Source organism: Pan paniscus, chromosome X (genome assembly GCF_029289425.2).
Source record: "Pan paniscus chromosome X, NHGRI_mPanPan1-v2.0_pri, whole genome shotgun sequence".
Classification (NCBI taxonomy): Eukaryota; Metazoa; Chordata; class Mammalia; order Primates; family Hominidae; genus Pan; species Pan paniscus.
The window spans coordinates 21,986,610-22,003,031 of record NC_073272.2 but is presented as its reverse complement, the minus strand read 5'-3'; the positions used below and the strand labels follow the sequence as shown (position 1 = coordinate 22,003,031).

The 16,422-nt window shown below is 37.7% G+C and overlaps 1 protein-coding gene across 12 annotated transcripts in view; it reads left to right on the top strand.

The window, feature by feature from the left end:
- The window catches only part of RPS6KA3 (ribosomal protein S6 kinase A3), a 120,726-nt gene that overhangs the window by 68,053 nt on the left and 36,251 nt on the right, over positions 1-16,422 (top strand). For all 12 annotated transcript variants that reach the window (XM_034950454.3, XM_063601603.1, XM_008972958.5 and 9 more), the window contains 6 exons: positions 4,045-4,125; positions 4,922-5,001; positions 5,597-5,703; positions 10,651-10,688; positions 11,216-11,358; positions 12,817-12,887. In XM_034950454.3, coding sequence (XP_034806345.1) covers positions 4,045-4,125; positions 4,922-5,001; positions 5,597-5,703; positions 10,651-10,688; positions 11,216-11,358; positions 12,817-12,887 — 520 coding nt within the window. The remainder of the gene's footprint in view (positions 1-4,044; positions 4,126-4,921; positions 5,002-5,596; positions 5,704-10,650; positions 10,689-11,215; positions 11,359-12,816; positions 12,888-16,422) is intronic.

The following is a 16,422-nucleotide window of genomic DNA, read 5'->3' as shown; positions in this document are numbered from 1 at the left end:
CTCTAAAAGATAGACTCCTGGCTGGGTACGGTGGCTCACGCCTGTAATCCCAGCACTTTGGGAGGCCGAGGCGGGTGGATCATGAGGTCAGGAGTTTGAGACCAGCCTGGCCAACATGGTGAAACCCCGTCTCTACTAAAAATACAAAAATTAGCTGGGTGTGGTGGCGGGCACCTGTAATCTCAGCTACTCAGGAGCCTGAGACAGGAGAATCGTTTGAACCCAGGAGGCGGAGGTTGCAGTGAGTCGAGATTACATCAATGCACTCCAGCCTGGGCGACGGGGCAAGACTCCATCTCAAAAAAAAGATAGACTCCTAAAAGAGATAATTCAACTGTATTATCATACCTTAAAAATGAGCATAAAGATATCCAGTCTTTGTTCAAATTGCTAGTTGTCCCTACTATTAAAATTTATGTTTCTTTATGCAGTCTGTTTAAATTAGGATTCATACATATAAGGTCTCAACTTTGCAATTGGTTGATAATGTTTTTAAGTCTTTTCATCTATGAACTCTTTCTTCATTTCTTATCTTTTCCTTGTAGTTTATTTGTTGAGGATACTTGTTCCTTCCTCCACCCCACCACCCTTTTTAAACAAGAACAAGAAGCTTTAAAAAGGGTGAGGTGCCATATTATCTTTGCCCCCTCAGTGGACATAAATTACAAGATTGAGTTGTGTTGTGTGGTGTTTAAGTTATCTTCTGTTCCTCACATTGTCTCTGTTTCCCTTTATTCCATTTTTCTGTTTATTTTGATGTTTTTCATGTTTAGAGCCTTTCTCCAAATGCCTGGGGGTCTTTTGCTATCTTTTCTTTAAGAGTCAGGTGCTAGAAAGCTGATTGGAAAGATTTCAATGACAAGAATTTGCTTATTTTTCATTGGCTTCCTTTCCTTAGGCTTAGATTTTTAGCTTTCTCTGGTCTGCTTTGTTAGTTACCACTTGCACATCTTCTACTATTGCTTCCTGTCCTTGTGAGTTTATGCAGTTTTTCCATTATTGTCATTTCCATGGGGTTTTGGAAGAATGTAGAGAGTAAAATATCCATGTTTAACCAGAAGTCTCTTCCCATTTTAAAGTTCCTATTAATACGATAAATGGGGTCAAATACAAGTCAATAACATTAGATAAAGTTAATGGGGACTTCTGTCCTATTAAAGTGGTCTGTTTGTCTAAAAGGTTCTGTAAACTGCTTAAAAAGGTTTCTTAATACATAGTCCTAGGAACATAAACAACATTTCTTCATTCTCAGGTTCAGTCAAGTAGGGCTTAAATCTAATAACTACTCTAGAAGAAAAAATATTTCAGAGGAATCTAGTTGCTTTGCCAGCATGAGTCAGTATTAACCAATTCTATGTTGGGATTAGAAGTTGGCCTATATAAAACATGCCTTCTTCTGAATTAGTATATACTAATTAAAATTCCTCATGATAGGATGATTTAGAATTGTCACTAGGTCTTTACATAAGCAAAAGAAACGAGATTAGAATTATGACACAGGCCTACCTCAGACAAAATGAAGGAATTCTTTAGAGAAGGACTCTCACTGCTCATTTTCAGTTAAACAAGGTCTCATCAATGTTACATATAAGGAAATGTTGAAGAGAAAACTATCTCACAAAAAAATCATCTTGGTTCTAATCCCTCATTTTATAGAGGAGGAAACAGGAAATCCCTGAGCAATGAAATGATTTGACCAAGGTAGTTATGAGTTCATCTAGTTATTAGTATAGCCACTAAACTGTAGTTCTTGACTCCCAAATAATTGTTCTTTTCATTGTGGTAAAATAAGACAAGAGGGATATACAGTGCATTTATTGGTGGATATTTTTGATGCTTACTGAGCAGACGAGGTATTTTTAAGTGATAAGCCTTGTATACTTATTGAAAGAGGTAGGACTTTGGAACCCACCTTTAAGGTGATAGGAACTAATCCAAAATTGTATGGTAATAATGAGAAAAGGACAGATTTAGGCTAGACTAGAATAGAAATATCAGCAGGTATTGGTGATGAACTTCACTCACATAAAAAGTACAAAGGGCATATCAGGCTGGGCGTGGTGGCCCATGCCTGTAATCCCAGCACTTGGGGAGGCCAAGGCAGGCGGATCACCTGAGGTCAGGAGTTAGAGACCAGCCTGGCCAACATGGTGAAACCCCGTCTCTACTACAAATACAAAAATTAGCCAGGTATGGTAGCACAAGCCTGTAATCCCCGCTGCTCGGGAAGCTGAGGCAGAAGAATAACTTGAACCGTGGAGGGGGAGGTTGCAGCGAGCCGAAGTCACACCACTGCACTCCAGCCAGGGCGACAGCGATACCCTATCTCAAAAAAAAGGGGGCATATCAGATATAACAAGGAGAATACCAGAGTTGTAGCGATCGGGCAAGGTAATGAAATCAGAGATTGCTATTGAATTTGATATACTAACTGGACAGGTCAGTTAAAAGAGCTGCGTAGACATCAAGAGCAATTGATTCCTATTTCTGATTCGCCCATTTTCAGTCAGTGGTATGAAAATCTCCCAGTTGGGGATAGAAAACTGGTAGAATGGAAAAAATAGGGCATTTTTTAGCTGCTTTGTTTATTTTCCCCAGAGGTCTTATTTCTATATTTTAAATATCTGCAGTCACCCTAAACTGAAAATAAAACCAACTCAACTTTCTCCCTCCTCCAAAGATTATCCTATTCTTTCCATTTTCATGTTTCATATAACCATTCAGAGTACTTAGAATGTATTATAATCATTTATTTACCTGTCTGTCCTTCCCACTAGATCATGAGCTTCTTGAAGATTATCTTATTTGTATGTATATCCCTAGTGCATTGCACATACACTTTGCTCAGGAAATATTTGGTTGCTGAAAAAGAGCTTTGCTCACAGGGTCAAATATAAATTCATCTTGGCATTCCAACTTCTCAAGAATCTGGATCCTCCCCATTTCGCCTTGGCGCAGTAGTAAATCTCATTTGGTTCCTTCCTGTTTGTCATTCATGCCTTCACATCGTTGCTTGCACTGGGTACTCCATGCTTGGACTCTTGTTTTCTAGGGCCTATCCTTCCTACCCATCTAAATGCCACTCCAAAAGTCTTAAAGCTTGCTCCCTGACCCTACATCTTTCTTCTAGCCTTTCTATGCAAGTAAGACTGATCTTGCCCTTCTCTGAATCCTGCAGTACTCATTGCTGGTAGTAAATTGTTTTATCCCTTAATCATATTCATGGTGCTACTTTGCATATAATAACAATAGCTACCATTTAATTGAATATCTCATACATACCAGGCTCTAGGTACATACCTTATCTCAAATGGTCATATGCTCCTCAAAGCTACAGTAGTGTTATCCCCATTGTGTAGCCGAAAGGTAACTGAGTCTCAAAGAATTTAAATAAGTATCTTGCTCGTGATTGTACAGATCTTGTGATGCTTAAGTTTTTTTCAAAAAAAAAGATTACACAGATCTGAATTCATATCTTTCTGTCTAAACTCCAAAAAACATTTGCTCTTTCAGCTATACCACAGTATGTTCTCTCTCTCCCTCTTGCTTCCTTTCTTCTTCCCTCAAAATAGACCTCTTTGGATATAACTGTCCTTTACCCCATGTCTGCCTCATTTTAGGTATGCTTAATGAATGTTTGTTGAGTTTAATTGATAGGACTGATGGAATGTTGAAACCTATTCATTTTTTATGTTTTACTATTTCATTAGGATGCCTTGTTTTTTAAAAGTTGCATGCTTTTTTGCCATTTTCCACGGCTGTGATTAAAATACTTGTGCATTTGATGTTAAAGCCAATACCTAATATTTTCTCTATATTTTTTCCAACTTAAAAGCATGGATTTTATAAATATATGCAACTTCCTTTGGTTATGTAATGTAGTAAAAGACATCATTATTGATTTTGTAAATTCAAGAATGATAAAACATTCACATTTTAATACACATAAGCAAAATTTTATTTAACATGGGCACCAAAAAGAATTTGTTTTGAAGATTATCTTTGAAAGATATTACAATGTAGCATACATACAATCTTTTATAGTTCGAGACCGAGTTCGGACAAAAATGGAACGTGATATCTTGGTAGAGGTTAATCATCCTTTTATTGTCAAGTTGCATTATGGTAAGTATGAGCCGTCTCCCACATCATCCCTTGACCTCATCCCTCAAAATCCCTGAGGACATTCAGATAAACTAATATAAATAAATATATATTTGTATGTGGTTAGCAGATCTATATAGTAATAAGTCATGAAAATTAAGCCGTTATTTCTTAGACAAACTTTAGAAGCTTTTATTGTTTAGTTTATGTTTTTTTTAAATATTATAAAGTTAGTTTCTGAGTGGTAGCCATAGGAACAGGTAATGATAATTATTGCTTTTTTATTATAATAATAATGAATAATAATATGCTAGCCTTTTGTAGCCTATATGTGTTAGCCAACCCTAAAGGCCAAAGAGATCCCTAATGTCAACATCCTAAAACCATTGTCACTGCTGTTCTTTTCCCCAAAGCCATATGCTTTTTCTCAGTGGGTAAAGGTGTGGTGATTCTTACTATGTGTAATTAAACCTAACCAACCCATATTTTTTTCTGTAGCTAGTGGCATGGTTTTTGTATGTTATTTCGTAGTTAAGTAAGTCTTTTTTTTTAGGAGTTTTTCTTATGTATCATGGGTTTAGAACTATTGTATTCCTGAGTGACTTGCCTGTTGAAAATCTAGTGATTCCATAATAAGAAACACTGTATTTAACATTTCCACATGGAAACTAAGATAAATCAGTGGTTTTCTTCTAAGTAAAAGTAAGTTTGGACATTTGATATAATTAATTTGTTAAAATATTCATTTATGAATGACCTAATGTAAACCTAAAAAAATTATGGTGGACTAAATGAAAATTTTCATTTCTTCATTCAGCTTTTCAAACTGAAGGGAAGTTGTATCTTATTTTGGATTTTCTCAGGGGAGGAGATTTGTTTACACGCTTATCCAAAGAGGTATATAATTAATCTCTATTTTTAGTCTATTTACATGCATCCTGTTTGAACTAAAGCTTTGTTATGTTTCAGTATTATGCTTACTGTATTTTCTCTAGTGGCACAAGATTCTGGAAGAATCAGACCCAAAAAGAGTTCTTTTCCTACCTTTCGAATTTATTCTGAAAGCAGGACTTTAAATTGACAAATAAACAGTCTTTGTCTTAACCCTGCTTCTTTTATAGTTTTTTCCAGAAGCAATAATGTATCAACAAGATATCCTTAAACAATTAGTACTAGAAATTAAGCATGCATTTTAAAGATCACTTTTCATTTCTAAAATGTTACTGTCATGGGACAACAGTGGCACACCCTGAATATACTTAACAATAAAATGTAAAATTATTTCTCCCATAGTGCATAGTTAGTATTTAGTAAGTGATTAGTTGACTGATTAGATAATTTTGCTATTCCTTTCACGAATAAATTGTAAACAAAGCTATGTATAATTATCATATTTATAAAATTTTTAGGATATTTAAACTCTAGAGTGGAACTTTAAAAATTACAGACACAAAAAGAAAATAAATTTAGAAAAATTATTGTTTTATTTTAGGTGATGTTCACAGAAGAAGATGTCAAATTCTACTTGGCTGAACTTGCACTTGCTTTAGACCATCTACATAGCCTGGGAATAATTTATAGAGACTTAAAACCAGAAAAGTAAGGAATCATGCTACTAAGTTGAATACAATGTAATATGATTGTTTAGGAGATTATAAAAAATCAAGTGGCTTCATGAAACTCCCACAGTATTGCACTAGTGTGCCTGTGCTTCACATCTCTGCTAACACTGTAGTTTCATACTTTAAAAATCTCAGTTAATCAAAAAATACTGTTTTTGTGTGCATTCTTTGATTTTTTTTTTTTTAAAGATGGAGTTTTGCTGTTGTTGCCCAGGCTGGAGTGCAGTGGCGCAATCTCAGCTCACTGCAATCTCCACCTCCCAGATTCAAGCAATTCTCCTGCCTTAGCCTCCCGAGTAGCTGGGATTACGGGCGCCTGCCAACACACCCAGCTAATTTTTGTATTTTTAGTAGAAACAGGGTTGCACCATGTTGGCCAGGCTGGTCTCGAACTCCTGACCTCAGGTGATCCACCTGACTCAGCCTCCCAAAGTATTGGGATTACAGGCGTGAGCCACCACAGCCATCCCATTCTTTGATTTTTTAATGAGGTTGAAATCTGCATTCATTGGCAATTTGTATTTTTGTGTGAATTTTCTGCTCATGGCCTTTGTTCATTTTTCTTTCAGAATGTTATTTTTGGTCTGGCATGGTGGCTCACACATGTAACCCGAGCACTTTGGGAGGCTGAATTGCATGAGCCCAGGAGTTGTAGACCAGTGTGGGCAACATGGCAAAACCCCATCTCTACAAAAAATTAGCTGGGCATGGTGGCACACGCCTGTAGTCCCGACTACTCAGGAGGCTGAGGCAGGAGGATTGCTTGAGCTTGGGGCATCGAGGCTGCAGTGAGCCAAGGTCGCTCTGTTGCATCTCCAGCCTGGGCAACAGAGTGAGACCCTGTCTCAAAAAAAAAAAAAAAAAGAAAATTTACATTTTTTCCAGTCTTTCAATTTTAACTTTATGTTGTTTAATTTATGCACGTTTTTTTCTTCAGGCAGATCTACCAATCTTGTTTTGTGATTTATTCTGACTCTCATTCTTAGGCTTTCCGCAGTTCTATGATCAGATATTTTCCTTCTAATTTTATAGTTTCTTTTTTTTTTTCTTTTAGCTCCATTGTTTAGAAATTTTTTGGCAGGAGGAATGGTATAAAGCTAATCCTTTCTTTCCCCCAAATACCATTTATTGAAAATTTTCTTCTCCATGTAATTTCAAATTTGAAGTGTGAATTGAGCAAATTTCCCACAGGTTGGATAATAACAGTCATCAAGAAGCGGATATTATTTAAATTGTACACACTTCCATTTTAATTTGTTGATGTTTATCTACCACTGAGTAAGAAAGTTTTTTTTTTCCTTTTATAAGCATATAAGCACGAGCCTTGCTCTACCAGGAATATTTTTAAACAGCTTTATTGAGTTGTAATTCATATATTATACAAGTCATTGCCTGGGTGCAGTGGATCACACCTGTAATCCCAGCACTTCGGGAGGCCAAGGCAGGCAGATCACTTGAGGTCAGGAGTTTGAGACCAGCCCGGCCAACATGGTGAAACCCCGTCTCTATTAAAAATACAAAACTTGGCCAGGCGTGGAGGCGCACACCTGTAATCCCAGCTACTGGGAGACTGAGGCAGGAGAATCGCTTGAATCCGGGAGGTGGAGGTTGCAGTGAGCCGAGATCGCGCCATTGCACTCCAGCCTGGGTGACAAGAGCGAAACTCAGTCTCAAAAAAAAAAAGTGTATAATTCATTGATTTTTAGTATATTCACAGAGTTGTACAACCATCATATTAAGAATTTTGAATATTTCTCTCGGATATGAACAGACACTTCTCAAAAGAAGACATTTATGTGGCAAACAAACATATGAAAGAAAAGCTCATCATCCCTGGTCATTAGAGAAATGCAAATCAAAACCACAATGAGATACCATCTCACGCCAGTTAGAATGGCGATCATTAAAAAGTCAGGAAACAACAGATGCTGGAGAGGATGTGGAGAAATAGTACCGCTTTTACACTGTTGGTGGGAGTGTTAATTAGTTCAACCATTGTGGAAGACAGTGTGGCGATTCCTCAAGGATCTAGAACCAGAAATACCGTTTGACCCAGCAATCCCATTACTGGGTATATACCCAAACGATTATAAATCATTCTACTATAAAGACACATGCACACGTATGTTTATTGCAGCACTATTCACAATAGCAAAGACTTGGAACCAACCCAAATGCCTATCAATGATAGACTGGATAAAGAAAATGTGGCACATATACACCATGGAATACTGTGCAGCCATAAAAAAGGCTGAGTTCATGTCCTTTGCAGGGACATGGATGAAGCTGGAAACCATCATTCTCAGCGAACTAACACAGGAACAGAAAATCAAACACTGCATGTTCTCACTCATAAGTGGGAGTTGAACAATGAGAACACATGGACACAGGGAGGGGAACATCACACACCGGGGCCTGTCAGGAGTTAGGGGGCTAGGGGAGGGATAGCATTAGGAGAAATGCCTAATGTAAATGACAGGTTAATGGGTGCAGCAAACCACCATGGCATGTGTATACCTATGTAACAAACCTGCACGTTCTGCACATGTATCCTAGAACCTAAAGCATAATAAAAAAAAAAAAAAAAGTTAGTACAAAATTTAAATTCTGTATTAACACAGGAAGAGAGGAAATGCTCATCTGGAACTCTTCTAAGTGATCATTTAGAAATTGTTATGCTTTTATATTTTATGTTTTTTTTATTGTTTTTGGATAAGTTTCATATGGTTTTGTTTTTATTCCCCAAATAACTGCTGAGTTTTCCTGATTATTTTCCCAACTTATAACTATTGTGACACAAAATATAATTATTGGTGAGAATGAATATTCAAGCATATAGTCCTTAGAAAAATTACTATAAACATAAGATTAAACATTCATAAAAATGTGTGTTTTATACTATTTAATTGAATATATTTACCATAGACCATTGTATTGGCATTGGTCATAAAGTTACATTAAAGTTTGAGCCCTGTCTCAAGGCTTTAATAAGATCAGATGTAAATAAGATTGCTTATATTAAGATCTTAAACATACATGTCTAGATGATGCTATTAATTAGAAATAACACTTACTTGGTGAATTATACAAGTAAATACCATCATACAGAACTTGGGAGAAATTTAAATTTTTAGGCCAAATATTTTATGAACTGTTAAGGGTTTTTCAGATTCTTTTAAACTAGAACTCTGTTGTAATAAATATGACTAAAAATAATTAGTAACCATTGAAAAGGAATGTTGTTTATTGAGAGTGATACAGTTGACTTTTTCTTTCAAAGATACAGTATAAGCATGGTTATCTTAGAAGAATGCATTTGCTACAGAAGGCGTAACTAATGCCCTTTCAGCCATATTATCCTTTTTTCTTTCAGAATTACCGAGAATGACTTGAAGTTTTGTTTTTAGAACTGTTTTTCATGTATTCACTAGAAGGGAGGATGATTTCTACAGTACCTAATAATGCCCTTTATACTCTCTAAATGTGTTGATCTCTTCATAATCAAGCAGAATCAATATTAATATTTTTCATAACAGGTGCTTGTGATAAAAGAAACTTGAAAAATATGTCCCTACTGAATTACCTTCAGTGGTAAACTTTGTTGTAATTATGTTTGCATTTATGAAATAGAAAGATTGGTAATATTTTTGTTATAGTAAAATTTTATAACAAAGTTTGACTTGCACATTTTTAGTTAAAATAAAAGTAAGGAAATGCCTATATTGTGGGATAGCTTTAAATATAAGTGAAACAGTTTATTGCTTGATCCCATACCTATCCAGAAATATTAGGTTGGTGCAAAGCAATTGCAGTTTTTGCCATTACTTTTAATTACTTCTGCACCAACTTAACACAATTATTGGCTTACAGCTTAGTACTCTCTCCTTTCTGTAGCTCCTTGATTAATAGCATTACTCTCCACTCAAGTATCTGCTCAAGCCAGAAACCTGAGTGTCATTCTCCAGTTGTTCTTTATCATGACCCAGTGAGCTCACTAAATGCCCTTTATTTTCTCTGTAAATTTCTCTACCCTCCATGAATGTACACCATTTATGGTCTCCCTTGTCCTTGACAAGAAGCCCAAACTATTTGGAATGCCCTGTAGGCCCTTTGCAAACAGGCCTTATTCATTCAACATTTCTTGTTTGTACTGTACACTGCCAGACACTGAGCTATAAAGATGAATAAGGTCAAACCTTCTAGGAGCTCACAGTTTATTGGGGAAGAGAGAAAACCCTGGAGAATATGTATAGTGAAGGGAGGGGTCAATGAAAAACAAGGAGTATGGGGAAGGAGAAGAGGATTGTGTAGGTTGTGTCAGGAAAAAAAAAATAAGGAAACAATGATTGAGTCAGATACCTTTAAAATGACCAAGAGAGCTGGGCACGCAGTGGCTCACACCTTAGGGAGTAATCCCAGCACTTAGGGAGGCAGAAGCAAGAAGATAGCTTGAGCCCAGCAGTTCAAGACCTGCCTGGGCAACATAGTGAGACCCTATTCTCCACAAAAAGGAAAAAAAGGCAAAATAAAATAACCAAGAGAATGGCATGTCTGATGTTTTTGAATTAAATGTGTGGACCCTCTGTCTATTAATGCAGGCACTAGGGGGTTTAGTCAAACTACGTCTGCAGAAAGGCATTAGAAAGAGCAGCTGGGAAGAGTACAGGTGATTTGATTCTTTTCCTAATAATTTTCAAGTGCCCCTGGCATATTAATACAAGTTTATGGCATTGCCTTTGGGCTTTGTTATAAATGTGTGTCCAAAAAATAATTTGTTCCTCCTTTGCCTTTGCCATCTTATTCACAGTCTAAAGCAATGTTTTAGAGTAAATGTGGTGATCTGATGCTTAAGGATGTAATTTCAGTCTTAGCTTCTATAAATCTCTATTTAGTGTTCTTAAAAGATTTTCTTTGTTTTTTTCAGTATACTTCTTGATGAAGAAGGTCACATCAAGTTAACAGGTAAAAAAAAAAATCCTCGTTTTATTAAAATATTTTCTCCTACAATATATACTTTCCTTTAAGGTTGATTGTGGTACAAATATTGAGTAATACACTGTATTAAAATTAAAAACTTGTATTAGGGCCAGGCGTAGTGGCTCACCCCTGTAATCCCAGCATTCTGGGAGGCTGAGGCAGGTGGATCACTTGAGGTCGGGAATTCAAGACTAGCCTGGCTAACATGGTGAAACCCTGTTTCTACTTAAAATACAAAAAAATGAGCTGGGCATGGTGGTGCACGCCTGTAATCCCAGTTACTTGGGAGGCTGAGGCAGGAGAATCACTTGAACCCGGGAGGCAGAGGTTACAGTGAGCCAAGATGGCGTCACTGTACTCCAGCCTGGGTGACAGAGCGAGACTCTGTCTCAAAAAACAAACAAACAAAAAAAACTTGTATTAGAAATTTTAAATGATTAATGTCAGAACTCAAAGTTTAAAATTTACATGTGCAAATTTATGTAGGATATTTATGATATTTGTTTTGGCAGATTTCGGCCTAAGTAAAGAGTCTATTGACCATGAAAAGAAGGCATATTCTTTTTGTGGAACTGTGGAGTATATGGCTCCAGAAGTAGTTAATCGTCGAGGTCATACTCAGAGTGCTGACTGGTGGTCTTTTGGTGTGTTAATGGTAAGGTTTGAATTTGGGATTTTTTAGGGGGGAAGGAGATTGTTAAGTGAGGATCAGCAGTGAATGTTAAAGAAACTGGTGTTTTTATTTTCTTTATTTTATGCCATATGTAATAAATAACCAAGAAGCAGTCTTGCATGCAGTATAGAAGGACTATGAAATCTGTTAGCTGCGTCTATCTCATCCTAATTTGAAAAGGCAAAAAAAAATATTACCATAGATTTCCTGCTAATAGTAACAATCTAAAGCATTAATGGTGTTTGGTCTTTTGGAGAAACTGGTCCAGAAATCTGTTAGTAAGTGACCCTTAAAATAAGTTCGTTTGGCCGAGTGCAGTGGCTCACACCTGTAATCCTAGCACTTTGGGAGGCTGAGGCGGGTAGATCACCTGACGTCAGGAGTTCAAGACCGGCATGGCCAACATGGCAAAACCCCATCTCCACTAAAAATACAAAAAGTAGCTGAGCAGGATGGCACACACCTCAGGAGGCTGAGGCTGGAGAATCGCTAGAACCTGGGAGGCAGAGGTTGCAGTGAGCCAAGATCATGCCATTGCACTCCAGCCTGGGCAACAGAGCGAGACTCTGTCTCAAAAAATATATAATAAGTTCTGCCGGGCGCGGTGGCTCACGCCTGTAATCCCAGCACTTTGGGAGGCCGAGGCAGGTGGATCACTTAAAGTCAGGAGTTCGAAACCAGCCTGGCCAACATGGTGAAACCCCGTTTCTACTAAAAATACAAAAATTAGGCTGGGCGTGGTGGCTCATGCCTGTAAGACCAGCCTGGACAACATGGTGAAACCCTGTCTCTACTACAACTACAAAAAATTAGCCAGGCATGGTGGCACACACCTGTAATCCCAGCTACTTGGGAGGCTAAGGCAGGAGAATCACTTGAACCCAGGAGACGGAGATTGCAGTGAGTGAAGATCGTGCCACTGCACTCCACCCTGGGTGACAGAGTAAGACTCCGTCTCAAAAAAAATAAATAAGTTCATATGAAATTGGCATATCTATCAAATTGTTCACATATCTACACTTTAAAATTGCCATTTGAAATGTGATTGATGAAACTGAGCATGGTGGCCCATGCCTCTAATCCCAGCACTTTGAGAGGCTGAGGTGGGAGAATTGCTTGAGCCCAGGAGATGGAAGCTTCAGTGAGCTGAGATTGCACCACTGGGCTCCAGCCTGGGCAACAGAGCCAGGCCCTGTCTCAAAAAAAAAATAAAATAAAAATGTGATTGATTTCTACAAAAAAAAAAACTGTATAGCTCAGTTGTTTTAGGAATTATCAAGAACTTCAGTAACGAATATGGTAGAAATAGAAAACACTTGTTATGTAGCGATTTTAGAATATTTGGTTATAATTAAAATGATGCTTTTTTTTTTTTTACCTTCTGGCCTTCAGATTTTATATTTATTGACTAACACTTCTGATTATTTTGCCTTTCTGTAGTTTGAAATGCTTACTGGTACACTACCTTTCCAAGGAAAAGATCGAAAAGAAACAATGACTATGATTCTTAAGTAAGTACTCCCTTAATATAGATGTTCTGATGAGATTTTAAAATAAATGCTTCAGGCTGGGCGCTGTGGCTCATGCCTGTAATCCCAGCACTTTGGGAGGGCAAGGAAGACGGATCACTTGAGATCAGGAGTTTGAGACCAGCCTGGCCAACATGGTGAAACCCCATCTCTACTAAAAATACAAAACTTAGCCGGGCATGGTGGTACACACCTGTAGTCTCAGCTACTCAGGAGGCTGAGGCGGGAGAATCCCTTGAACCCGGGAGGTGGAGGTTGCAGTGAGCTGATATCACACCACTGCACTCCATCCTGGGCGACAGAGCGAGACTCTATCTCAAAAAAGTAAAATAAAATAAATGTTTCACACTAAAAAATGACATTTTAGAGTGTTGGCTGTAGTATAAGAAATAACTAAGAAATTCATCAATATTACGTGGTTTGAATATGAACAGACTGTGTAGATTTAGAGTACTCATATTATCTTCATGTTAATAGTGAAATACTGAAAGCTTTACTTTTGGGATTTGTAATATGGCAAGGATGCCCATTATTTCACTTGTGTCCACATTGTCCTGGAAGTCCTAGCCAATATGGTAAGTCAAGCAAAAAAGTAAAGTATAAGGTTTAAAAAGAAGAAATAAAATTATCATTATTTAGATAACATGACTGTATCCATAGAAGATCCAGTCATCAGCCTGCACAACATAGCAAAACCCCATCTCTACAAAAAAATGCAAAAATTAGCCAGGCGTGTTGGTAAGCACCTGTAGTCCCAGCTACTTTGTGGGGTGGCAGATGGGGGCTAAGACAGGAGAATCATTTGAGCCCAGGAGCTTGAGGCTACAGTGAGCTGAGATGGTTCTACTGCACCCCAGCCTGGGTGACAGAGCAAAACCCTGTCTCAAAAAAGAAAAGAAAAGAAAAGAAAATCCAGTGATCATATAAATTCTTAGAATTAATAAGAGTTTAGCAAAGTTACTGGATACAAGGTCAATAAACAAAAATCTATTCTATGTCTCTATACTTGGAATAGAAAATGGAATTTTTATCCGGGCACAGTGGCTCACACCTGTAATCCCAGCACTTTGGCAGGCCGAGGCAGGCAGATCACCTGAGGTCCAGAGTTCGAGACCAGCCTGGCCAACATGGCGAAACCCTGTCTCTACTAAAAATAGAAAAAATTATTCGGGCATGGTAGCAGGTGCCTGTAATCCCAACTACTCGGGAGGCTGAGGCAGGAGAATCACTTGAACCCGGGAGGCAGAGGTTGCAGTGAGCCAAGATCATGCCACTGCACTCCAGCCTGGGCAATAAGAGTGAAATTCCATCTCAAAAAAAAAATGGAATTTTCAAAGAGGACAGTGTTTACAACAATGTAAAAATTCTCAGATACCTAGTGATAAATCTAGCAGAAGTTGTGTAAGACCTCTGTGCAAAAAAACCAGAAAATTTTATTTAAAGAAATTTTAAAAGACCAAAATAACTTGAAAGAATATACCATGTTCATGTTATGACAGACCCAGTGTTGTAAAGATAACATTTCTGTAGATCAGTGTTATCCACTAGAAATATAATGTGAACCAGCCAGGCATGGTGGCTCATGCCTATAATCCCACCACTTTGGGAGGCCGAAGTGGGCAGATTGCTTGAGCCCAGGAGTTTGAGACCAGCTTGGGCAACATGGCAAAACCCCATCTCTACAAAAATAAAAAATAAAAAAATTAGCCAGATGTGGTGGCACGTGCCAGTAGTCCCAGCCACTTGGGAGACTGAGGTGAGAGGATCACTTGAGCCTGGGAGGTCAAGACTGCAGTGAGCCCTGATCACACCACTACACTCCAACCTGAGCAACAGAGTGAAGAGCGAGGCCCTGTCTCAAAAAAAAAAAAAAGAAAAGAAAAGAAAAGTAATGCGAACCACATACGTAATTTTAAGTTTTCTAGTACCTACATTTAAAAAAGTAAAAAGAGGCAGGTAATCCCAGCACTTTGGGAGGCCAAAGCGGGTGGATCACCTGAGGTCAGGAGTTCAAGACCAGCCTGGCCAACATGGCAAAACCCTGTCTCTACTAAAAATACAAAAATTAGCTGGGCGTGGTGGCACACACCTGTAATCCCAGCTACTTGGGAAGCTGAGGCAGGAGAATCACTTGAACCCGGGAGGCGGAGGTTGCAGTGAGCTAAGATCATGCCACTGCACTCCAGCCTGGGTGATGAATGAAATTCATCTCAAAAAATAAAAAAAATAAAAAAGTAAAAGGAAAGTTAATTGTAATATTTTATTTAACCCAGTGTACCCAAGATGTTATTTCAGCATGTAACCAATGTTAAAAATTGATTGAGGTATTTGTTGTAAACTAATTTTTTTCATACTCATTTGAAATTCAATGTGTATTTTACACTTACAATGTGGATTGGCACATTTCAGGTGCTCAGTAGCCATATGTAGCTAGTGGCTACTATAATGGATGACAAAACTATAGTTTCAATGCAAATAAAATTAAAATCCTAACAACTTTTTAATGTGAATCTTGATAAACTGATTCTAATATGATAATACAAAGGACAAAGAGTAGCTAAAATACTCTCGAAGACCAAGATAGGAAGACTTGCTTTACCAGGTATTAAGTCTTATTATAACAGTAACTAAGATAATACAGCATTGAAACAAGTGTGGAAAGTAGATCTATGCAAAAGAATAAAGAACCCAGAAACAGATCTATATATGTGGACACTTAATTTGCGACCATTGGGAATTTCAGAGCAGTAGGGAAAGAATAGCCTTTTCTTAATAAATCGTGCTGGAAAAGTTAAATATTCATATAAAAAATAGGCAGGGAGTGGTGGCTCACACCTGTAATCCAAACACTTTGGGAGGCTGAGGTGGGAGGATCACTTGAGGCCATGAGTTAAAGAATATAAAAATTATCCAGGTGTGGTAGTGCACACCTGTAGTCCTAGCTACTTGGGAGGCTGAGGTGGGAGAATCGCTTGAGCCCAGGAGGTCAAGGATGCAGTGAGCCATGATCATGCCACTGCACTCCAGCCTGGGTAATAGAGCAAGATCGTGTCTCAAAAAAAATTTGCTTTAAAAGAATTAAAAAATTTTTTTAAAAATTCCTACCTTCCACCATACATAAAAATCATTACCAATCTATCTAGAGCCCCAATCAATAAGAAAAAGCCAACCCAATAAAAACATGGGCAAGAGACTTAGGGATCTGACAGAAGAGGATATTCAGTGGCCAAAAAACTTATGAAAAGATACTCAACCTCGTTAATCAGAAAATGCAAATTAAAATCACAAGGAAATATCACTGCATACTCACCAGAATGGCTAAAATTAAAAAGATTGACAGGAGCATTCTGAACCATTTTTGGCCCAGACTGCTGCCCTATACAAAAATTTTAATAAATAAAAATAAAAAGACTGACAGTACAAAATGGTGGGATGTGAAGCAGTGGCAACTTTTATACATAGCTGGAAGGAATATCAATACTCATATAACCACTTTGGAAAGCAGTTTTTGTCCTTA